This window comes from Dermacentor silvarum, chromosome 2 (genome assembly GCF_013339745.2).
Source record: "Dermacentor silvarum isolate Dsil-2018 chromosome 2, BIME_Dsil_1.4, whole genome shotgun sequence".
In the NCBI taxonomy this organism is placed as follows: Eukaryota; Metazoa; Arthropoda; class Arachnida; order Ixodida; family Ixodidae; genus Dermacentor; species Dermacentor silvarum.
The window spans coordinates 59,743,345-59,769,557 of record NC_051155.1 but is presented as its reverse complement, the minus strand read 5'-3'; the positions used below and the strand labels follow the sequence as shown (position 1 = coordinate 59,769,557).

The window sequence follows — 26,213 nt, the reverse complement described above, 5'->3', positions numbered from 1 at the left end:
TGAAAATCCCAGAAAGAAATCTGGGGCTTGTGTATATAAGCGTTCGCCGCGAGTATGTTGGATCAATCAGCATGGTAAACTCCGGCTGTCTGGATTCAAAGCACTTCGCGACTTCTGATACTAACCTTCTTAAAATTCATTTGACATAGCAAGTTCGTTTCATGACAATAATTCATGTCCACTACATTCTAATGTATGCTAGCTATGACCGTCTCAGAACAATTGAAACAAAATCTATTCTAAAGTGCTGAAAGTCACACTTTAAGCTTCCCGTATTGAAACCAACGTTTTGACACAGCCATGTTGATGCTGCCTAAGGTATGGCTGTGAAAACATTCAACCATACAAATCATGTGTACTCTCTCTTAGTTGCCGCTATAGTTAAACCTACACAATCTTCTTGGAAGTCAGCAGTCACTGTCGAGTGCCGCTTATAAAGTCGTAAAAATGTTGCGTTTCATTCGGAAGCTTAAATTGACCAATGTTTCAACTGGCGAGCGGAAAGATAAATCAGTAAGGAGTCGACATTTAGACAAAGTTCAAAAGGCGCTCTTCACACGGCGTTGATACTTTCTCGCATATTCTTGTTGCTTGCGTGCTGTCAATAAAGATAACAGCACGAAAAAAATTTAAAGGAACGACTGTTTGGTGCTGTATAACGTGTTTGTCGAGGAAAACATGGGCATGGCATTAGGAAGTTTGTGAGTCATTCTGAGTGTCAGCGTCGTCGTCACTCGTGGTGAACATCGTCAACAAGCGTGTACACATCGAGACTTCACTGCCAGAATGATACTGCATAGTGCGCATGGTGCGAGAAAGGTGAGTAGGTGCCGGCTATATTACATCTTCAGTTTGCAGCAGAGAAATGCATACTAAGTGCTCAGCTGTAGGTGGCAGGAGTAGGTGATGCACAGCTACAAAATAATGAAATATTCCTGCATCGGGCCACGAAAATATCAGCTAGCTAGATTTCCTTTATTGCTTGTATAACAACAACAGGACACTTGCGCTCAAAAATTTATGTTATATTCGCAGCTAAGCTCGATCCTACCGGATAGCCCGAGAAAAGCGGGTAAATGTGCAAGCACAAGGCAATTTACGCATTTATTAAGTTCTTGCAAGAGCTTATTATGAAATGATTTTCTCGAGTTATCTCACGTAAGTTAACGGGACAAACAATGAGAAAGTGAATCAAGGAGGGAAGCAGCGGAATAAAGTCAATGGCTAAAGGCATCATGGTAGTTATAGAATAAACAAATAATATTATTCGGTGTTTAAGAGACAAGGAGGGTCCTGTGTCATTTCACCGTCTGCGTGTTCCCACAGAACAATAAAAAATATTGTTAACGACGGTTTCGTGCTGCTGCTACAATTAGGTAGGGGCTGTGAATTACACCACAAAAGTGATAAAGGAAAAGGGAAAGGGGGATAGGCGTAACTGGATAAACCAGATGCGGAGGCTGGAAGTTTCCCAATTGTGACTACTCTTCAATTTTGAGAAAGTAAAAGGAGTACTCATACACCGAAATTAATGGATTTAGCAGTTACAAAGACGAGTGAGTGAGTGAGTGAGTGAGTGAGTGAGTGAGTGAGTGAGTGAGTGAGTGAGTGAGTGAGTGAGTGAGTGAGTGAGTGAGTGAGTGAGTGAGTGAGTGAGTGAGTGAGTGAGTGAGTGAGTGAGTGAGTGAGTGAGTGAGTGAGTGAGTGAAGTGAGTGAGTGAGTGAGTGAGTGAGTGAGTGAGTGAGTGAGTGGTGAGTGAGTGAGTGAGTGAGTGAGTGAGTGAGTGAGTGAGTGAGTGAGTGAGTGAGTGAGTGAGTGATAGTACAAGGCTACTTTCAATATTGCAGTTAAAGGGACACTAAAGGCAAATACTAAGTCAAGCAAAAGTGATGAATTAGTGCTCGAGTACCTCTAAGGTGTCAATATTATCTCGAACAGAGCCTTAGTAATCGCGAAATTGAGGTAAATGCAGGACACGATTAGAGACTCCCCCGGGACATTCAAGTACTCACCCGATGACGAAGGCACTCCTCCATTTAAATGCTGTCACTAGTACTGAACCACTCGTTATAAAAACATCGTTGTATTGTATTATAAGAAGAAATAAAATACTACTTAACCGGTTCTGTTTCATGTTTAGAAAAAAGAACTAACTGACATTACAACGTTGACAACGACGCGGGTGGTCGAAATGTTTCGTTTTCGCTCTACTCTGCGCCGCCCGCGCTTTCGCGTTTCAGTTGTTCCGTTATCGTGTAGTGCTGCGCGGGTTTTTCTGGCTCGCGAACCTCGCACTAACTGCGAGTAGCAGAGAATTCCACTTCCATGTGACTTCGCGGGACGCCCGAACGGTCCACGCCGCTTGACCAAAAGGAGCTGCAGCGGCCCAGCGTACCGCCCTCTGTCGGGCGCCGTTTCACTCACCGATGGCAGCAAAAGGCGGTAATAGCGTATGAAACGTCACCACTCCCTAGATCGCATGGCGGGAGACTTGAATTTCAATAAAGGCATCTGGACCCTTCAGATGCAATTTTTGTCGTAAACTAAGTGTTTTCTTTGCACAAGACAAGCGTTTCTAGGTTTCTGGAAAGGTATTTAAACAGTCCACGTCGACTTAGTATTTGCCTTTAGTGTCCCTTTAAGCCCTCGCTAGGATTCGAAATCGGAAAGATTTCTTTATATTTCATATATTTCAATGCAGCAAAAATTGGAGGTGGACTAAGCTTCGTGTTTAAGAGTGGAACGCGATAGCGTTATCGGGCTCTGTTCGCATCACATTTTTCTTTATGAATAGGCTTCCCTGCAACAAACAACATGGGAAAGCCAGCTTACAAAGACCAAGCTTACATTGATCCCCTTAAAGTCGGCTTCACTTTTAAACACAAGTGCATTGCTGGGAAGACATTTTCACAGGAGCAATTTAAGCCGGCTTACATCAAAACGTGAAGGCCTATAGGACCTCTTTCTATTATTTTATTAATTGTTTGCTGTTGCCCCGAGGTGCGCGCGTGTCCAACATTTCGAAAGGCTTGGTTTTCAACATTCACCTCAATGTTGCCTAGAACCAAAGTACAACCAAACACCATCAGAATCGGAGGACGCTTAAGCTTCGCCTTTAAGAGTGGAACGCGATAGCATTCAAAGATCCCTGGCTGCTTATCAGGCTTTTTTCTCGTATATTCAAATTACAATCCAACGCTATCACGCCTGCAGGTTGTGGTTAAGTCGTACTTAACGATTTTTCTGACGAATTTTACTTTGAGAAATTCAATTGTTGTTCACTAACGCCTTGCGCCACGCGGAGGGCCTGTGGTGGGGGTGGTTCGGCATGATTATTTCCGCCAGACGCCGATGCTTAACGCCGACGCCAAGGAGGTTTAAGCGTCCTTGGCCGACACCGGATTTTCTGCGGCACGGGGCCCTTAACACTATCACGTTAATATATGGTGCAGTGCTAGATTGCGTCTCCGAAACTTAGATCATCAAGTAGTTCTCCTAAGGTTCTATAACATGCGCAAACAACTCGATCATTCGCATGCTCGTCCAAATGTCGGTAACATGAGCTGCGCACTATCTTTTTGTCGATAATCGCATTTAAGGTTAACGGCGAAGACCCGTTGCCGTTTCGGAACTTTTGCGACTCCCTTCACGTGTAGGTTTCAGTTTACTATTTTTTTAACTACGAGTAATGCATGCCGAAAAAGATACGAATGTGGTCCGATAGCATTTGAAGCTATTTGCTCCGCGAACTGATTTTTCTAGAATGCATCAGAGGTCGAAATATCAGAATGATAATTGCAACCAAAACTTCTTAGAGAAGCACAATGATGGTGCGCACAGTAACTATAGCCTATCTAGACAAGGGGAGTCTGAAAATGCAAAAGTCTGTCCACGTACGTAGTTCAAATTCCACAAGCATTACTGGGCCATACAGTAAGTTGCATACATCATATCGAAGATAATTAAGGTAAAATTTATCCAACGCAGACTATCATTTCTGTACTATCATGCAATTATGAACACCTTTGAAATAATACAACACATATTTATTTTTTTGGTTCTTTAAAATATTTTCTTTTTATACGACCGCACCTTTACCCCCTAAAAATCGCCCTATAGCCACTGGGTTCTTGTTCAGTTCCTCGTTGTTGGTGAACGCAATTGTTTGAGCAAGAAGCAGGCAACCAAAACAAAGAAACAAATAAGATGGTGGTCTTCACTGTTAGGGGATGCTCTTGTCGCAGTAAATGAGTTCGCAGAGGATACAATCGCTGAAATCTCCTGTCTTTCTTTCTTGCCTTATCAGAAGTGAAAATGCATTGTGGTCCCCACATAAAATATCGCTTGGTTTCTCGCAACAAGCTTCGCTTTATTTACGGTATAAGTCGTCTAAAATATAAAGTAAGTAACAGAGTTTTATGTTTTGGAAACGTAGGAAGATTGGCCTAAGGAGATGCTTTGGATTCGCTTAGTTATGTTGGATAAAAGGAGCACTAAAGCGGAAAACTTGAGTATACTTGTACCTTAATATAGATCATATCCATGTCATATGGATCATATGGATGACATGGGTCATATCCATGTCATCAATCAGGTAATCGAGAAATCTGCGGAGTACAATCAACCTCTCTATATGGCTTTCATAGATTATGAAGAAAACATTTGATTCAGTAGAGACACCAGCAGTCATAGAGGCATCGCGTAATCAAGGAGTACAGGAGGCATACGTGAATATCTTGGCAAATATCTGCAAGGATTGCACAGCAACTTTGGTTCTCCACAAGAAAAGTAGAAAGATACCTACCAAGAAAGGGGTCAGGCAAGGAGACACAATCTCTCCAATGCTATTCACTGCATGCTTAGAAGACGTATTCAAGCTCTCAGACTGGAAAGGTTTAGGAGTGAGGATTAACGGCGAATATCTCAGCAACCTTCGGTTTGCAGATGACATTGTCCTGTTCAGCAACAATGGGGACGAATTACAACGAATGATCGAGGATGTTAACCGAGAAAGTGTAAGAGCCCATTCACACTTGCGACTAGACGAGGTCGCGCGACCAAGTTAGTCGCAAAGCGACCAGTCGCAAGTAGTCCCAAATGGTCGCTTTTCTCGAAAGGCGACCGTTTCTGCTCGATTTTTAAGTCGCGCGAACGCAGTCGCAGAACAGCTGAACCAATCAGATGCGAAGGAACGGGACGTCCGTATACGCTGACGCTTATTTTACGCGGCGATGACATTTCAAGCAGACGTGAACGGCATATCGTGAGACATTTCGGTTTAGCGACTCGTCGGTCGCATTTGTCAGTGTGAACATCGTTCGTCTTAAGTAGCTTTCTCGTCGCCAGTCGCAATCGGTCGCGCGACCTCGCCTAGTCGCAAGTGTTAATGGGCCCTAAGAGTGGGGTTGTAGATTAATATGCCAAATACAAATATAATGTTCAATTGCCTGGCAAGAGAACAAGAATTCAAGATCGCCAGTCAGCCTCTAGAATCTGTAAAGGAGTATGTTTATCTAGGTCAATTACTCACAGGGGACCCTGATCATGACAAAAAGTTTACAGAAGAATAGAATTGTGTTGGAATGCATACGGCATGCATTTCCTAATCCTGATTGGGAGCTTACCGCTGTCGCTGAAAAGAAAAGTGTGCAATCATTGCATTAAACCGGTGCTAATTAACATATGGGGCAGAAAATTCGAGTTTAACAAAGAAGCTCGAGAACAAGTTAAGGACCGCACAAAGAGCGATGGAACTAAAAATGTTAGGCCTAACGTTGAGAGACAGGAAGAGAGCCGTGTGAATCAGAGAGCAAACCGGGATAGAAACAGGGGGGGGGGGGGGGGGGGGGGGGTTTCCATCTGATCTTCCATCTCCAACCCAGTGGAAAGGCTGACAGTTTTTTTGAATAGGGGCCCCAAAGGTTTTGCGGCGCCAAGTAAAAAGCGTCAGCAAGACGCCAAGGCAGTTTAGCGTTTGCGTCGGCGACGCTATTTCACAGAAAGAGAGCTTCGACCCAAACTCTACTCAAAAGTTTTGTGACAACGAACATGGCGGCATCCATCGAAGCGACGGCTATAGCCTTGTACCACATTCGACTCCAGTTCTCGTTTACCTGTAGCCATCAAAAGCAATGAACGATGTCGTAGGCTTTCGCTTTCGCACTCATTTCATGTAAAAGCAAGGGTTAAGCAAGAAACTATTGTTATTTCTTAGACCAGTCGCCAAACTTGAAGGCCGCCAGGCCTAAGGAACACAAACGCATCTCGCTACTCGCGAAAGGCCCGTCTCGTTGCTATAGGTCGGCCGAGATTGAATCCAGAGAGCTTAACATGACACAATTTATTACAAACACTATACATTAGTACTCAGACCTGTTATTATTGATGAAACACGTATCGAAAGGGCAATTATGTTGCTGTGCTTAAGATTACTTTTTTGTTGAAGCTTCCGTTATCACTCGTCAAAACGCTGCAAGCGCAGGATGCAAAGATCGAACGCTAAACCCTATTTTAAAACTCGCTGCTATCGCAAGTGCGCAAGGCTGTTTGGGGCAGCAAAGATTGAGGCGCCTGTTCGAGAACTCTACATTGATTTTCAACTGTTCGCTCACTTTAAGAACTTGTCTAATGCGAATGACTACTGTCATTGACAATTAAGGAAATTGGCCCTGCTACGTGACGATCCACTGGCGTCAAAGCTAACATATAGACGTTACAATAATTAAAGTGTTTTCTCCATCACTGCTGGCCTACATTTTGAACTTTAGAAGTAAGGTTAAAGTCACATACGTATTAAGTCGAAAGACAAGCGTCATTGTTCTCGATACTGTCCATATTTTTGAGGTTTTATCTTGGTGTGTACAATTTGACACGCGGATGCTGAAGGGCATATGTTTTTGAAGGTTGATTCCTGCTTAAAGTAAGCTTTCACTTGTCTTGCTGTAAGAACGTTTGCTCCGAAGACAGACAACGAATGGTAAAACGTTATGTGAAATGTAAAACGTTATGTGAAAAATGTGAACAGCAATGCTGTTCGCTGCAGTAAAATTGCTGTTCACATTTTGTACTGGGAGGTCAGGCAAAGTGCAGATGCAAAGTGGAGAGCTGGCCCTTTTGGATGCTTCACAGAACGTCGACGCATCTGCTCTAGACTGCACTATGTGAAAATTTCACGCTGAACTTAGTACATAAAGAAATCGTGAAATTAATTACTAAACTAGCGGGGACGCCAACCCATTCGAAATGATGAGCCATGAAAAAACTCAAGAACTTGTTCCCTTTGTCAATAATGTGAATATCGAATTCTGCCGAGTACCTGGCGAGTCGAAATAATTATATCAAACTGAAATATACATATTTTGAGGAATAATTTTTTAGTGTGTAGTGGTTCTATTGTGTTTATGACTTTAGTAGCGTATTTGCAACTTCATTGTAATGTTTACACTCAGAATGCCGATGCATTGTTTCTCCTTTGCTTCTACCCTTATCTTAATTTGCAAATCATTGAGCCATAATCAGCTGTTTATGATAAATAAGCATTCTCACACAAAATATTACAAGTTAAGCCAATTAGGACCGTGCATTCTATGCATATCCAGGATTTCTTAGATGTTCGCTGTCTACAGTCGACTTATCCTTTCTTTTTTATTGCGATAGCAATTATATGGACACTCAAAAGCAGATTTCTGCCATCGGCGTCGCCGTCGTCGTCGCCGTCGCCGTCACCGTCGCCGTCACCGTCGCCGTGAGGTTCCGTATGACGTCAATGGAGATGAAATCGTCGCCGCGCGCCGAACGCTGTATGTGCGAGTGAAAGGGCGCGAGGGGCGCGCGCTTTCACGGGGAGTGAACGCATGGCGGAGAACAAACGCGCGTTCTGCGCTGTGCTCCCTTAAGGATGATAAGTGGTTCTTGAGGGAAAGGGAAAGGTTGGCGCTATCTTCTGCAGCCCTTGAGGGAGCACGGCTCAGCGCCATCCCTTAAGGGCTGCAGAAGTAGGCGTCTCTTTCCTCCTCTACAATCACCATATATGTAGAGCAAACGTGCCTTCTTCCGACGCGCGACAGGCCGTGGGGGAGGGGGGGGGGGAGGGAAGGGAGGCGACGTTTAGCTGCGGCACCAAGTGCTTATTTATATCAGAGGCTCCGGCAACAGTCACCAACGCCGCACGCATTTTGAGCGAACGCGGGCAAAACGCCGACGGCGTCGACAACAGTTCTGCGTGTTGCCGGTGCTGCTGCATGTCCAAGGGCCGTATTCTGAAACGTTCGCCTAGGCGAAATCAGCGTGCGCGCTGATTGGCTGGTTGAGCAAAATTGAATGACGTCGGGCTCAACCACCCAATAAGCTCATCCAATTTTGCTAAAACAGCCAATCGACGCACGCCTGAAAGCGAAAAAAGAAATTTCGCCTAGGCGAACGTTTCAGAATACGGCCCCAAGTTTATACAGCTGATAAAGCTAATATCATTACTCCGTATAGCTCTCTTCAAATTTGCTATCGCAATTGATGCTTCGCCTTTCAGGTGAAACTCCGACAACTTTTTTGGTTGTACAATCGGCAAATATTGGTAATTTAGAGTAATTACCTCTTATTTTAAAAATAAATTTTAATAATGATGAGCAATTAGCTTCCGTTCGTCATCTTTGAGTACGTTAAAGAAAAGGTTAACACCGTATATTCTTCACGACGTGTTGAAATTAGGTTGCGCTTTCGTTGTTTTCACTTCTGTTATATCATTACACTACATGCTTTACCCTTCACAACGCTATCGACGAAATCTCGTACCTACCGCCTTAACGCGGTTTTCTGGGCCAATCAAAATGTCTCGACCACCTTATTGCCCTAGCGCGTTTTTATCTCTTGCAATTAGGACTGAATAAATTTCGCACTAAGTTGAATAAAGCCATAAATGTATTTGCGCACGGACGTCACGAACATATGTCAAGAACCCGATTTGATAGACGTCACTTACTTCCCTCGCTCTTTTTTCTCTAGATTCGCGTCAATGGGACAACGACATTCTGAAAAAGTTCAAGAGTCACGCCTTGTCCGAGGTTAAGGTCCCGTTGCCCAAGACGCAAAGACGCACACAAAGGCGCCAAGTTCGTCAAATGCACGAACGTGCCGAAGATTCCGATGTATACACTGCATAGTAAAAAGACGGCCTCATGGTTCTTCTGATCGCAAGTGTCCTGGTCACGGTAGGGGCCATCACTGCTAGCGGACGATTATGCACTCCGCGGGATGCAATCGCGCATGCGCTCGAGCAGGCCCCTGACGCAAGGAAGGTGAGTAATTTTATCGTGCAGATCCCAATTTTGAATTAAGAACCACAGATGGACATTCAATAAACGTTCTCATTACATGTTCAAAAAATCGACCCGGGGAGGTGAACAGAATGTGTGAGGAAGCTATAATTTTATCTCAGAGACAAAAAGTCCTACGAAAACTGCCCGGGGTCGGTAAAATAAATATATTTTATTCACGTTTCGAACCGACTTCAATATTTTACATGCATTTTGCTTATACACGTTTTCTGTTGAACTGAAGGATAAGAAGTATTACGCCATCTCAAAACTGTGGACATGTGCGGGCGTTCACGCAACGCGATACCGCCATCTGTCCTGAAGGCCTACTCTCTAATCAAGTGCTAAATATTCAACGATATACCCATGACTCTCACCAGCGCTCCCTTCTGGACATCCGGCTATGTCGGGGCTTCATCTTCAGTTTCTGACTGACCTCTTTTTTAAATCGAAGCTTTCTATGACTCACTGATTCGTCCGTGAGTGCAGAAAATGCAGTGCAGGAAATCAAACTTACACATTGGAACTATCTGCGCATCTGCGCACACAATAGAACAACGGCGCACGACATGCGTATATTAGAACACTACAGTTTACGTTCGCAGTTGTACCGATAACAATAATGGGAACTGCAACGCCACGCTACCCAGACGAACTTATATATATATATATATATATATATATATATATATATATATATATATATATATATATATATGCATTGCATTACGCGCGTTACGCAATGCATTCCCAGCCGTCACCATGGGTACGCCGAGGGTGCAGCGTGCGGCAGAAGGGGCTGCCGTACGCGAATGTAAGCGTGAGCGCGATCATGTCCGTAAGGCCGATCCTGTGTATCGATCGGCAACGGCATGCAATCCGTGAAAGTGTGAGTGTGTGCGTATAATCAACGGCTGCATCATCTAAAATAAAGGCTATGCGACTTAACCAAATCTGTTTTCATTCAACTTCAACGTTAAAAAAATACAATCCTAAATAAGCAATCAAATCACGTATGTATCGCATCGGGTCGCACAGCATTTCTTGGGTTCGTTGTGTGGTCGTTGGCTTTGGACTTGATTCAGTTTGCATGAGAGAAAGCTTCGCGTTCAATTATCTTTCTTTAAGAAAGGAGCTTTGATTTTTTTCCCTTCTATTCGACCTCTGCCTGACACTCGCGCGATCACTTGTCTAAAAAGAAGTTTCCCTAACTCAAGTGTATGCATTACAGATGAATTTGAGAGAAATTTTACAACGAACGGGACTTTCAGCACACGTGTACACCATGTATTTCGTAGATGTGCTCTGCACCACATGAGCAGGTATACATTGCATTAGAACAAGGACATCCCAAAAAGTTGTCGCAGTTTCACCTGAAAGGCGAAGCATCAATTGCGATAGCAAATTTGTAGAGAGCTATACCGAGTAATGATAGTAGCTTCATCAGCTGTATAAACTTGTACATGCAGCAGCACCAACACACGCAGAACTGTTGTCGACGCCGTCGGCGTTTTGCCCGCGTTCGCACAAAATGCGTGCCTCGTTGGTGACTATTGCCGGAGCCTCTGATATAAATAGGCACTTGGTGCCGCAGCTAAACGTCGCCTCCCTTCTCTCCCCGCCCACGGCCTTTCGCGCGTCGGAAGAAGGCACGTTTGCTCTACATATATGCTGGTTGTAAAGGAGAAAAGAGACGCCTACTTCTGCAGCCCTTAAGGGAGCACGGCGCAGAACGCGCGTTTGTTCTCCGCCGTGGGTTCAATCCCCATGAAAGCGCGCGTCCCTCGCCCCCTTTCACTCGCGCATACAGCGTTCGGCGCACGGCGACGATTTCATCTCCATTGACGTCATACGGAACCTCATGGCGACGCCGACGGCAGAAATCTGCTTTGGAGTGTCCATATAATTGCTATCGCAATAAAAGGAACGAAATTTTATTGGTATCGCTGTTTCTAATAAATTCCGTTCTTGATTATCTAATAACTGCCGTAAGAATCTCGACGAGGAATAGAGCAAGGAAATCCAAAAAGAACTAAATTTTATTAGTATGGCGGTTTCTAATAAAGTCCGTTGTTGATTTTCTAATAACTGCCGTAAGAAGCTCGACGACGAACCTTAGTATACTTTTATTGCGATAGCAATTATATGGACACTCAAAAGCAGATTTTTGCCATCGGCGTCGCCGTCGCCGTTGCCGTCGCCGTCGCCGTCGCCGTCGCCGTGAGGTTCCGTATGACGTCATTTGGAGAAGAAATCGTCGCCGCGCGCCGAACGCTGTATGTGCGAGTGAAAGGGCGCGAGGGGCGCGTCTTTCACGGGGAGTGAACGCACGGCGGAGAACAAACGCGCGTTCTGCGCCGTGCTCGCTTAAGGGCTGCAGAAGTAGGCGTCTCTGTTCTCCTTCACAATCACCATGTATGTAGAGCAAACGCGCCTTCTTCCAACGAGCGAGAGGCCGTGGGGGAGGGGGAGGGAAGGGAGGCGACGTTTAGCTGCGGCACGCAGTGCCTATTTATATCAGAGGCTCCGGCAACAGTCACCAACGCCGCACGCATTTTGAGCGAACGCGAACAAAACGCCGATGGCGTCGACAACAGTTCTGCGTGTTGCCGATGCTGCTGCATGTCCAAGTTTATACAGCTGATAAAGCTAATATCATTACTCCGTATAGCTCTCTACAAGTTTGCTATCGCAATTGATGCTTCGCCTTTCAGGTGAAACTGCGACAACTTTTTTTTCATTATCTCTAATTTATCAATTAACACGCTGATTATAGGTTTCATTAGTGTTGCTCAACGAAAGATCACAATGCATCAAGGCAAAATAAATGCGTAGAAAATCTGCTATAGTTACAACAGAAAAATACAGCATTCTGTTAGAAAGTAAGTGCGCTTTTTGTACACTAGTTCCAGTTTCTGTTTTCGTAAAATGTTGAACCAAGTGACATGCGATGGGTTAATTTAGAATCGGACGATCATGCCTTTGCTGCACATAAATAATTCCAAAGATGTCAACATGCACACCTCTAAATCTTGCGTGAGTACTTTTATATTATTATGAGGAAACAACGCAAAATATTATGCTTATTACGCAGCATTGAAAGCTGTAGAGAATTTCGCACTAGAGCTATGCATGGGAGCTACGACTCAATGTGTGGACTTTAGGTCAAAGAACTTCATTTTGATGCCATATTGTTTAAAGTTTAAGGTGAATACATAGTGAACACAAAGAAGTTAGATATTTACTGTCTCAAAACCTTTATGCTTGCGACGCTTTAAGGTGAAAATTAGCAGACTTCAGTGGTTAGTCTATAGCTGAAGTCAGTGAATGCAAGAGCAACAGACTCTTACAGCTGACGCCGCCATCTTCTCAAAAGAACTTCATATCTGCGATGCGCGCAGCGTCATCCTGGTTCGTCCGCCATGAATTGTCTTTCGGGACATCCGAAATACTTACATGCGCAGGTGTCACCACTGTTATTGTCTGCGTGTTGCGTAAAACAGTTCACAAATAACTGAGCGTGATCGTTGCAGTGGTTTTGGGTTCACGCTTCGAAGTGCACATTTTCGCTTGGACATGAATTAAAGTTCTACTGGCTGTGCTAGGTAAATTCATCTCCTAAGCCCACAAGCGCGTATTTGGTACCCTAAACGCGTTTTGGTAATGTTCGTATGCAACATCCTCCAACCTGATGATATTTTGGGCCGTATATGAACATCGTGATGAGTCCATAGCATACTTGTTAGCATGTCCAAAGACGTTTCTAGACATTGCCGGCACTAGCATAGTCTATAGGCCCATTATCCTGCAGTTAAATACCAGCAGGCAATAAAAGAAACAAAAGTAAATGAAATACGTTTCATCCGCGTCTACGCTTATTCTGACACTGCTGCCTATTGCAATACACTAGTTGCCACAATTACAGTGATCCTGCGTTAATATTTCAGCTTATGCAAGAAACAAGCACATCCTTCTTCCTTGTGTATCACTCGAAGAACAGTTCGTTTCCCCGTGCGTACCCTTGCCTACGTGCTACAAAAGACTCACACGACCACAACAGAGCCACGTACCGATACGATTACCAGTCTAAGACAGGAATCAAGTGCGTATGCCATTAATTCATATAACTCTTTATATATCTGCAAGCATGCTAAATTTGCACCTAAACGATTTTACTACCGATACACGTTAAAGGGATACTAAATAGCAAGACTACGTTTTGTCTGGTGAAATATTGCGTTAGGACTGAATTGGCATTTATTTGGTGGAAAAAAATTCACCGAGGTTAAGATACTCCCTAATTCCAAGTTTAAGCGCAGCTCTATACGCCTTTTCATTTCGTGACATATTGGCTGGCGCGCACAATCGGTCTCGCACGGCACGCTGCAAACGCAGCGAAGTGCGGCGCGACTGCCTCGCTAATCTGGAGATCGCGAGAGCCAGCGCGCGGGGCTAGCGCGTGGGTGATGCGTGGGCGCGATTCAGAGCAGCCGCCGCCGACAGACCTCCCAGATGACACGCGATACTCTGGCGCCATCTCGGAGTGATCATCGCCGCACTACGCTTTTCTTCTCACGCTTTCGCCGTATCTTCCTCCGCTTTCCGCCTGATGGTTCCGCTCGTTCCGCTGCTCCAGTGCCCTCTAGAATTCCTTCTTCTAGGTGGCATTGGCTGGACCCTCCTCTCCGCTTTTCTCCTCGTGCCTTTTCGCTCTCGCCGCTTTTCTTTTTTCATCCCCAGCTGCGCGCCACGTTCGCTCCCATCTTTTGCTGTGCTCGTTCGCTCGGTTATAAGTGACGCCAACGCAAACGCTCGCTACAGGAACGGGCGCCTAACAGCTGCGCTCTAGAAGGGGAATTATAGCGTTGGTGTTGATGTTTTCATGTCACAACAAACAACTGAGAAGCGAAAAGTCATGTTTTGCGACGCAAATATAGTAATATTATTAATAAATAAATAAAATAAAAGTAATACACCAACTACCCCAGCAGGAAGCTCCCCTATACATTGGTAATAAGCGAAGATGACGGGCTCTTTTTTGTTTTGTTCGCGTCCGAACCCTAGCGCCTTTGCGTTACCATGACGTAGCAGATTTCTTGGTATTTTCACATGTTCAGGCCGCTGTTAACTAATAAAGAATATTAAAGCTCACTAAATTCACCCTATAAATTTATTAGCATGCATTATTTTTCTTGTTGATCGATAATCTATTAACTATAGTTCCGAGCAACCGCTGTGAAAACTCATGACGTCCCGAGGAGCCAGGGCGGCAAATTGAAGCCCGCGTCTTTCTGCGTTATTTCCGGCTGCCCAAACGTCCGCTCATGGCACGTCTGACGTTTGTGGTAACCAAAACAGGCAAATTACCAATGCAGCCTTACTTAGCATACGTGTTTAGTGTTGATTTAATAAATATGGGATCGCCGGCAATTTCATTTTGCGAAAGAATTCTGTTAAATTGAGATCTAGTCGAACGAGGTAAAAACGAACAGACTTATGCGCTATATCTAATTTGAAATATCAAGTTATTCGTTAAATCTAGAATCGCCTATAAAGAACATTTGGGATGTGTTCGTTATATACGGATTTGTTCTGTCCAGAGAAGAAGCAAAAATGCAAAAGCTTCACTTTTAAGAGTAGAACGCGAGAGCGTTATCGGGACCCGTTCGCATCGCATCGTTCGCATACGGCTAGTAGGCTTCATTCCCTGCAACACTGGACGTGCGAAAGCCGGCTTACAAAGACCAAGCTTACACCGATCCCCTTAAAGTAAGCTTCACTTTTAAACAGAAATGCATTGCTGGAAATATAAGGGGCAATATGTCTTATATTAAAATGGGAAGGCCCTAGCACCTTCTTTTATCATTTTATTAATTGTTTGTTATTGCCCCGACGCGCGCGCGTGTCCAAAACGAATTAGCAGGCGAAGTCCCAGTTTGACCTGCCTAGGAAGCGAGCGCCATCTGGATATCATTTTCGCAAGTAAAATATCCGAACGCGCGGCTGTAGGACTGGTAAAAATGCTGGTAAACGGGTTTGTGTTTCAGTTTCCTCGTTGCAGAATTAGGTTTTCTCGTAGATTCAAATTACAATCCGACGCCGATTGGTAAACAATCCGATGGCGAATCCAGCACCGAATGGTAAAGTGGTACTTTACCATTGTTCTGACTAATTTCACTATGAGAAATTCAATTTTTGTTCACCAAAACCTTGCACCACGAGGAGGGCCTGCGCGGTCGGGGTGGTTGGGGATGATTTTCTCCGCCACCCGCCGACATCGCATGCCGACGCCGGTTGCCGACGCCCGATTTTCTGCGACACGCGGCCCTTAACGCTATTGCGTTAATACACTTACTTGAAACTAGCGTTAGCATGCCCCAGCCACCTGACTCTCGCAGTAGCACTGTAAGCAGCGCTGCATTACGCCTGTAAGCGACTTGGTAGGATTTCGTTTCGATACGCCTCCTATACTCTACTGCAATGTTTCTGCGCATTCTCGCAAGCAGTTTTATAGCTTTTACAGCGGCATCCCCAAGTTCGGTATACATCCAATGTCCAGCTCGTTATGAAGGAGTTATTTTACGCGAGTATCGGTCAGTGTGCTTTCGGTCTTCGATGTAGAAAATAATTCGCTTTATGTGAGTTTATTATATTCGCGTTCGACTTCATTTCGACCCGTACATTCCTAACGGAGTACGTTCACTCTCCTTCTGCATAGGAAAATTGTACAGTACTACATCGGTGAGCACAATAACTCTCCAAAGTGAACCTAAGTATTGCACACACAGTACACTTCATCATAACAAAGAGGCCAGCACTGCATTCCTTTTAATATGCACTGCAGGAGCTTATTCTTAAATATGGTAGCCTCTACGCAGCACGTGCAATACCCTCTGGTGTGCTCTAACGCTCATCAGTAAACATGCAAGCTACCCTCCTTTTTACCAATGGTTTTATCCACGAGCTTTAGTATCATGTACAAAAAACAACTGGCAAATAGTGGTTATCTATGTTTGTTTGTTTATTTATTGACGCAACAGAATACGCAAAATATTGTATTACCCAAAGAAGAGTTCAGATGGGATTCTCTACTGTCGTTTTATACATTCATTATTTAATGGTGTCTATGACATCATTGCCTGCTACATTACTGGAGCTGTTTCTCAAGCTTGGGCTCTTCGGTACCCCTTATCCTTCCAGCTCATTGCACAGCAAGGCTCTTCGCTCTGGCTGCCTTGATGCGATAGATAGCGTACAAGCGTTTATTGGCCTATTACCTGCTCCTAAGATCACGCCTAGGCGTGTCCCACACCTTGAGTGCTGGGCTATGTGCTTTCTCTCACTCCTCCCCATCATTCATCCCTCCCCCTATCCCGCTCCATGTGTAGGGTAGCAAACCGGTTGTGCTAAACTGGTTAACCTCCCTGCGTTTTCTTCTCCACTCTTTCCTTCCTTTGACAAAATAATTGTACAAACATTGCATTCTACCACTACGAACCTAGAGGCGAAACTTGGAGGATAACACAGAAGCTTGAGAAGAACCTTAGGTGCGCGCAACAAGCGATGGAAAAAAATATTATTGATTCCTCTCTCTTTCATAGGAATCGATAGAGCACGAAAGTGAAACGTGCCTTCACAGAAGCTGTTCCATGTTCGCTACGTGAACTCACCTTCCGCTGCAGTGAAAGGCTCACTATTTGCTAGCCGACGACTGTGCTGTGCAAGTTTGCTTGGAGTCCAGCTGCCGAGTCACTTCGGCGATGGTACGAGCATTTTGTTCCGACTCCGTATTGTCTTGGGCAGCCAGCCGAGTTGCGACGCGCTCGGCTTCAGGAATGCGAGTGGCAGAGTTCGCAGCCTGCGCCGCGAACGCGCGAAGGCGTTCTGCTTTGCGCTGCCGTGTCTCTCGCCGCAGGACCAAAGCGAGATTCGCCCGTCGATGCCGTTGCCTTTCTTCGCCGCTTAGCGCAACCGTTTTTTTAGTTGGTGCCATCGCAAGCGAAGAAGTAGCCGGCGGGTAAGCACTGCTGATGCATGTTGAAGCTGCACTCCGTAGGCGACGAGGCGCCACAGGCTAATCCGACGCAAAAGACAAACTATGTGCGGAAAGTACCAACACCAGGCTATACCGCGCTGGAACCTCACCTCCGCTGCTCGTTAGTGTCACAGTGTAATACTTCGCTTCACCGTTCCTAGATGGCAGCGCCATCCCTATTAAGAAAACCTATTTTACTCGCTGGCGCCGAACGTCACAGCTGTTACAGGAAGTTCATCGTGGAAACCGGCATAAAACACTTTCGAGATTAAAAAAATTCACCGACGATTACGATACTCCCTAATGCGAAATTTGAGCGCAGCTGTTTAGGTGTTTGTTTTTTAGATATTCTGGCAATTAATTTGATTCTGAATTGCACGGTCCTCTCTGCGGTGGCGCTGAGCCTTTGCTCGGGCCGTCTGTCGTTGCGAAGCTTTTCCACCGGTTGCGTCACTCATTTATTTATTTTATTTATACAATACTGCAGGCCTTGGTGTAGCCGAAGCTGGAGCGGCATACAAATAATAATAATAATAATAATAATAATAATAATAATAATAATAATAATAATAATAATAATAATATAATAATAATAATAATAGATAATAACTTTAGCAGACGTAAATTAATAGTGCACAGAATACCAACCCAGACCATAAGCTGGGAGAACAAAGCACTAAAAAAAAAACACTTGCTCATGCAATGAAGGAATTCGGGAAAGAAATAAAGTGAAGAACATATATAGAAATGAATCATCAATGCAGTTTGAGCGAAACAAAGGAACAATAGCGCAAAAATTAACTTGGGTAATCAATTAACAAAACAGCAATGATGTCAATAATTCAGATGGTCAATAGAATCAATACTGGTTAGTAGCGACTGAGGTAAATTGTTCCAATCCGTAATGGTGCGTGGGTAAAAAGAATACGTATTTAAAGACGCTAGTTCTGGCATTAAGAGCCAGCGTGACAATCCCGTGTTCGGCGTGCCACCATTGGTAATACATAAAACTCGGGAGTGAGGGAAAGGAGGTTTTTTTAACAAGAAAAATAAGTTTTAACCGATGGATTTTTCTTCTTAATTCCAGTGTTTGGATACCATTTCCATTGTTCCGAAAGAAAGCGTGAATGCGGGAACGTATGGCTCTCGTTGCGGCGGCTCAGCCGAAATAGCACATGCGCAATGGGTCCGAATCCCACGCCAGCGCTTTGTTTCCATATATGGCATCGGTGGACGCGCTCGCCACATGTCCGATCGCCGTAGTAGAGAACGTGTCTCGTGCGGCACTCCGCTTTCCTCCTCACCTTTTCACCATATTCTCCCCCTCCGCTTTCATTCTCATCTCCTCTTTCCTCCTCGCGCTCTCTTCGCTCTCACCGTCTTTCATCCCCCGCTGAGCTCCGCGTTCGCTCTTTCATCATTCGCTGTGCTCGCTCCCTCAGTTACGCCGAGGGACGCCGGCGCTCAACGTAGGAACGGGCGCTAAGAGCTGCGCTCTAAAATATCAAATGTAACCTGATCATATGAGAAGACGGCGGGCAGTATGAATAGGAGACCAAATGGACTTTGATGATATTCTAGATCAAAATAATAGGGAAAAGTAGTTTCGCAAGTCACGTTTGATGCATTGAGCAGATAACCGACGGTGTATTAAAGTTACTGAATGGCTGCCAACGCTAGAGAAATGCCGCGTTTTATGTGATTAGGAAATTTGCAGAGGATGGAGTCGACTCATGCGAGACAGTGTTAAAGATGTTGCTGAGAGAGGCGTTTGTTTGGCCATAACAGAATAGTAATAGTATTATTATTATTATTATTATTATTATTATTATTATTATTATTATTATTATTATTATTATTATTATTATTATTATTATTATTATTATAACGAAGTGCAGCACGAAGAGCAGGCCCAGTCAGAAGACAGTTTGTCTCCTTTTGCTTCTCTTCGTCTTCTCTTCGTGGACATTTCCTGCAATGTCCAAATAAAAACAAAATTATTATTAGATTCGGTGAGGCAAGGTTAGGTTAGGCCGGCATTGAGACCTCATTGTTGTTCTAGAGCACGGTAAATAAATGATTGATTGTTGAGTGCGTCAAGGATAAATTGATATATATTTTCAAGCACCGTTACTGCCGTTTTGGGCGACCATAGTTCAGCCCTTTCAAATATACCTCTGCTCGCACCTCTAAAATCATCATCATCATCAGCCTATATTTATGTCCACTGCAGGACGAAGGCCTCTCCCTGTGATCTCCTATTACCCCTGTCTTGTGCTAGCTGATTCCAACTTGCACCCGCAAATGTGCTAACTTCATCACGCCACCTTGTTTGTTGCCGTCCTCGACTGCGCTTCCCTTCTCTTGGTATCCATTCTGTAACTGTAATGGTCCACCGGTTATCCGTCCTACGCATTACATTGCCTACACAGCTCCATTTCTTTCTCTTAATGTCAATTCGAATATCGGCTATCCCCGTTTGTTCTCTGATCCACACCACTCTCTTCCTGTCTCTTAACGTTAGGCCTAACTTATTTCGTTCTATCGCTCTTTGTGCGGTCTTTAACTTGTTCTCGAGCTTCTTTGTTAACCTCCAAGTTTCGGCCCCATATGTTAGCACCGGTAGAATGCAATGATTGTACACTTTTTTTCAACGACAGTGGTAAGCTCCCCATGCAGTCAGGATTTGGCGATGCCTGCCGTACGCACTCCAACCCAATTTTATTCTCTGTAAATTTCCTTCTCATGATCAGGGTCCCCTGTGAGTAATTGACCTAGATAAATGTACTCCTTTACCGACTCTATAGGCTGACTGGCGATCCTGAATTCTTGTTCCCTTGCCAGGCTATTGAAGCTTTGTCTTCTGCATATTAACATTCAACCCCACTCTTAAACTTTCTCGATTAAGGTCCTGAATCATTTGTTGTAATTCGTCCCCATTGTTGCTGAATAGGACATTGTCATCGGCAAACCGGAGGTTGCTGAGATATTCACCGTTGATCCTCACCCCTAAGCCTTCTTGAATACTTCTTCTAAGCATGCAGTGAATACCTCCCTCGTGACTCCTCTAACATCAAGTCGTATTAAATGTGTTCCTCTATAAAGAGGTCCATGTCACTATATATTGCCCAAACTTCTTCATCCTTTACAATTTTCCATTCCGCAAAAGTATACCAAGCCGCATTCCGCATTTTCAGCGTGGCCTTGTTGCAGCAGTCACTGCCCTGTGGCTCGACTCCAAAAAACTTGCAATAAGTATTGTGTATTGAGATATTTCAGAGTTTATTCCCTGGTTTTTGTACATATGTAGATAATCATGTTGTATGAATAACTCCCTTTTATGCCAGCCTCTTCCTATTATCTTACCCTATTTCTTTCTCTACGTCACTTATATATATATATATATATATATATATATATATATATATATATATACCACATTTGTCTTCACTGTACATTTAGTCGTGCGTATTGCTTTTTAAGTGCACCAGTACGAAGGCTCCGTAGCTATTCCTGGGCACTATAACAAACATTTGATGGATTGATTGGTGGGTTTATTTATTTATTTATTTATTTATTTATTTATTTATTTATTTATTTATTTATTTATTTATTTATTTATTTATTTATTTATTTTCAGTAATGATGAGAATTACTTTACATTCTTCGCACTATGCTTCACCCTTTTTCAATCGTTTAAACGAAACGCCATGATCTAATAAAAAGGTTATTATTTTTTTTTACAGACGCGATCACACGTCTGTAGGTCTGGACAAAACAGACGAAGCTTATCCACACCATAACGAATTCAGCATCGATATCGGCCATGGTGGGTATCCTGTAGATACAACTGTAGATTAGGATTGTCATATGACCATGTAACATCGCTCTAGCGCCACGTAGTTTTGATGTAGCGTTATAACATGTTAGGCAACCACTAGCGATAAAGACTGGGACACTGGCTCAAAGGTGACACTATAACTCTGCAAGTACCTAAACACTGAAGCCTTTCGCCAATTTATTTCGAAGGGATATACTATTCAAACAGTCGAACACCATAAATAGTTGTTACTGCGGGTGACAACCCTCCCTGTATTTTCATGAATCCCCACATGTAAATAGCAAATGCAAGATTTACACGCGACTTTCAGATGAGTGAAACACGCAGATCAAAATAAGTGTCCGGATCTAAAGTACGCGAAGCTTGTTTGAGTTAGTGAGGTAGCAGCGATAGTGGCCTCGTCGACTGTAGCCGTGATGTATGATGCTTGTCGAGGTAATAATGGTGATGACAAGTGTATGCACAGAGAGGTACGACACATATATTGGTACATTAAGGCTTTTATACCCCTTTCGTCCCAGTGGCACACCCCTTCTGGGTAATTCGGGCGTCGTGTGACGCAATACGAGATGAAATGAAAAAAAATTCAGGGCTGCACTCGGGCTGCACTCGGGCTGCACTTGGTTTTCGAGAAGTAATTGACTTACGTGCAATCGAACACTGTCATCTTCGAAAAGTCCCCTTTCACAGTAACATAGCGCGTTCCTACTGCTTTGCTAGTATGTCCTGGAAAACACCTTTCCTAAACGGTTCAAGCACCTCTTGCGATTCGAACTTGATTTCAGCAATCGTGTCAATATCGCCTTTAAGCGAGGGTGTGGATTTTGGCAAAAGAGCGAAATGAGTGAGCGCCACACCTGGCGAATGGACCGTACATAAAGGTCGAGGATCATCACTAAGGACGAAGCTTAGGTGTACGGGTACAACCCGAGGAACAGCAACAGTCATCGTAGTGGAAAAGCTCAACATCTCCACGACCGAAAAAAGGCTTTAGAAGTCCGCAGAACGAAAAAGTGCATGCGCATCATCTTTTTCTATTATTGCGGCATTGTGAATTGGAAATTTGTCCCAAGTTGATAGACCATGCACAGCGAGCTTTATTGCCGAGTTTTAGGGAATCTGAGGGAGGATGTTTGGGGAAAGCGGCCCGATCTGGGGCGCACGAGGAACTGGCTGCTGCACGATGACAATGTGTCTTGTCACATATCACCATGCACATGGGACTTTCTCGCTGGAAACAACGTGGTTTCTCTTTCACATTCATCCTACTCGCCCGATTTGGCTCCCGCTCATTTCGCTTTCTTCCTATACTTAAATACCCAGCTCAAAGGTGGCCGTTATAACACGACTGCCGAAAGCAAGCGCAGATCGAAAAATGTGCTAGACTCGTTCCTGAAAGGAGACTTTCCGGACATATTCGCTAAGTGGCAAGAAACTGGGAGGGCTGTATTGCTGCGAAAAAGGCCCATTTCGAAGGGGACAGTGCTTGAATGCCCATAAATAAATTACTTTCTTCAAAATAACAGCCAGTCTCGAAACTTTGTGCTGTCGCCTTATAATTAACCCACACTCTTTGAACTTTGCCTGCGCATCGTAACTAACCTAACCTTTATTTCTGCCAAATATAAACAACGTGTCTTGTTTAGTTAAGAAAATACACTGCGAGAGCCTGCTACGCGCCTTGTAGAACGTGTGTAAACAGGGAGGGAAAAGTATGTCATTAGGCCAGAAATCAAGATTTCCTATATGTTAGTCCTTAACATTCTCCCCAATTCCACAATATATGAGCTTGGTGAAACGTACAGTTTACTAAGAACTTAGGGAAACATTGAGGATAGCGACCACACATCGCTAGTGACCCCTTGTTTAGGGATTGTTTTCCAAAGGCCGTAATTTATCCATTGCTTCGCATGCGCAACCGCCATAACGTTCTCCCGGCCAGTCTATCTTCCCCGAATTGTATCTTGGTGGCAGATATAGTTTGCGCAGAACGCGGGCTGAATTCCACGGCGTTCGTAAAACACATATAATGCTCTGTGGTTCTTGAATAAGTAATTTACTGCAAAAGCCGTAATATATCCACAGGCCTTTAACTTTGCCTACACTTCACCTATAATGTGCCCCCTATTTTAACCAACTATAAGAACCGTACCTTGTATAGTTCATTGAAGACGCCAGGTATTGTATGCACGTCATACAATGCACGAGATTCTGTAATGAGTATTCTGTAATTATTTGGAAGTTATTCAATTAAGTGAGAAAAGTTAAACTTTCTCCACACATTACTCCTAACACATCCTCCATTTTCAGCAAATGCGACTTTGGTGTCACGTACTGCTTATGTGTAGGACACTGAAAGTCATACCAAATGGCCTTATAATGCGTTCCTGCACTTAGCTAAGGAAGTTTTTGCAACGCCCACAATTAACTAACCTTGAAAGCACGTGCGTTGAAAGCGTTTCGTATGCCGCCTGAAAACAGGCAGGAACCTATAGGGTTTAGGAAATTTGATTCAACCTCTAATTAACTCGCACACTTCAATATCTGCCTGAACATTACCCCCAACATGGCTCTCATTTTACCAAATATATACGTGGTGAATGGTCTAGTTCTATCAGGGCTCCCCCAAAATACGCATAAAACGTTTTCGGTCGCTTCTAGTCGAACTAACAGCTTCTCTGTAAAAAAGTCTGGTGTCGGAAACATTCACTTTCCCTAGGTCCAATCACGCACCTTCGACTATTGGAATCGATCATCCTGACGCGTACGTTCACAAACCGCTTCTGCAACAGTGTGTGTGCTTTTGTGCCATCTTAGCTTTTTTTTCTCTCTCTTTCGCAAGTCAAAGTTCATACTCGAACGCAGGTTTGTCATCACCGGGTTTATAATAAGAATCAGTTTTATTGTTAACTACACTTAATAAACAGGACAAAAGTATGCTCGTCAAAGCATTAATCTACACACCAAATCGATCTAGCCACCAATTCAAATTTCGGCTAGAAACATATCAAGGAATTTCCAGCGACATTTGTAATTCACGTACCTGATGCTCGTCATGTTCAAGAAATACCAAGCGCTTTCATGAGCTTAAGCAGCAGTGACAAATTTCCTGTGCTTCCTAGTCCATAAAGCATGGGGGTCGTGCGAATGTACTTCATTTTCTAAATAGGATGGACGAGATAAATGGCGTGGAATATTTCTGGTATAGAAAATTCTATTAATACATCACCTCAGGCCCATGTTAGCGCGGGCCAGCAGGCAAGTACAGGGCGTTGTCGTGGTCTAAATGCAGTCTTCTTTCTTGCAGCGCCTGAAACAATCCTGCAAGACTTCCAGGTTATATACACCGATTACAAACACTGCGTTCTCTTTTGGTCCTGGAGCTTAGGTACGCACTGGCAGCTCTGACTTCTCTTTTTTTTTCACTGCCGAACCTACAAGCTATATTAAAGTGATGCACGTCAATTAAGAAGCGAATACATTCTATGAATCTATCAAAGTGACACAATTACTAAGAGTCATAGAGCAGCAGTGCCGCCACTTACCGACAGAAGGCTTGAACTGTGCTGTGCTATGCTGTGCTATTTCATGTCACAATAACTAAATTACATGACCTGCGTCTCCCAACTGAACATCGCCTAATTATTAATTTTTCATCACGTATTAGGTGTTAATGTCACAGCTTGTCTCTCAGGCACGCGGTAGAGTAGAGTTCCGTATTAATCTTCTACCACTGGACATCTTCAGCGTGTACATAAAAATTCGTACGCGAGAACTTTTGCATTCCGCCGCCATCCGAATGTAGCCGTTACGGCTAGGATATCAATACGCTACCTTATGCTACACAGGCGAACGCCAAAGCCACTGAGCCACCGCCAGCGGATGCTATCCATTCTTGGGCAGCGCACACACAAACGAAACAGGAGGAAAAAGACAGGAGAAGCGCAGTTTCTGTGTGGCAAGAATGGATAGGTTCCAACTCGCTTGCTTTTCAATCCTTCTGCAGATACTATCGTTTGAACGAAGAGAGAAAATAGCGTGAGCGTTAAGAGTCGATTATATTGTTTTTTTTTTTCTTTTTTTTTTTGCAATGCCCAAATGGTCACTCGTACTGCAAGAGGAGGATTGGTAAGCAAAAAGAGACGCAACAATGATAGACGGGTAGCGATGTGACCTCAGCAGCCCCTGAACCAGCTCGCCGGGACGACATGGCGTCTATTCGAGCTAATTCTTTATCGGCGAAAATGGACTACATTGTATTCTTTAAAAAAAAGAATACCCTTACTGCACCACAACTACCCGAATATGCAAAAAAGTGCTCTGACATTCGTGACGTCACATTGAAGTACCGGCGCTGGGGTTTGGGCGCAATTTTGGAGAATGAAACTGACTCATTTCTACTGCGCAACGAACGAAGACTTTTCAATGAATACTTCATCGGCTGCAACTGCATTTTTACTTCAGTGTTCATTTAATCACAGCAATATTTCAGTGTCCATTTAGTGAGCGTCCTCATGTCATTCTTTGAGACATGCATTATACGATAATTGTGAGATTCTGCTTCTACAGATCTGCTTTTGGCGTGTGGCTGTCCCAAACTAAAAACAAGCTACTCATAATTTCAATTCTTTCTGCTGTAGAAAACGCATTACATATGATATTTAGCTATTAATATTTTATATGTTTCATCGGAATGTGCACAAACCTTAAGTACCGATTAGACCAACATACCTAATCAACTGAACGATCGTTTGAGCATATCTCCCTAAACAAATCTGTAAGTCCTCATTAATCGACTTGTCACAACACTTTATGATTCCAGGCTACCAAGTGTGGGTGGAGTCATCATACCTGAAAACATGGAGAAAGGTGCCCGAAGTTTGCTACCTTTTGTACGATCTGCTTGAGCCACGTAGAAGACACGTTGTTTACAAATGGAAGATGTGTGAAAAATAAACGTCCTGCAGAAGTACGTCGGTGTGCTTTCGACACTACGATGGGAATATAAGTCGCGGACCTTTTAAAACT

At 43.9% G+C, this 26,213-nt stretch overlaps 1 protein-coding gene across 1 annotated transcript; it reads left to right on the top strand.

Annotated features, from left to right (window-relative positions):
- Window positions 1-682: 682 nt before the first annotated feature.
- On the top strand, window positions 683-26,213 carry LOC119440949 (uncharacterized). The gene is made up of 6 exons (XM_049661357.1): window positions 683-819; window positions 8,999-9,291; window positions 13,257-13,411; window positions 21,091-21,173; window positions 24,493-24,573; window positions 26,008-26,213. Exons 2-6 carry the CDS (start codon window positions 9,172-9,174, stop codon window positions 26,139-26,141), a joined length of 573 nt encoding a protein of 190 aa, XP_049517314.1. The 5' UTR covers window positions 683-819; window positions 8,999-9,171; the 3' UTR covers window positions 26,142-26,213.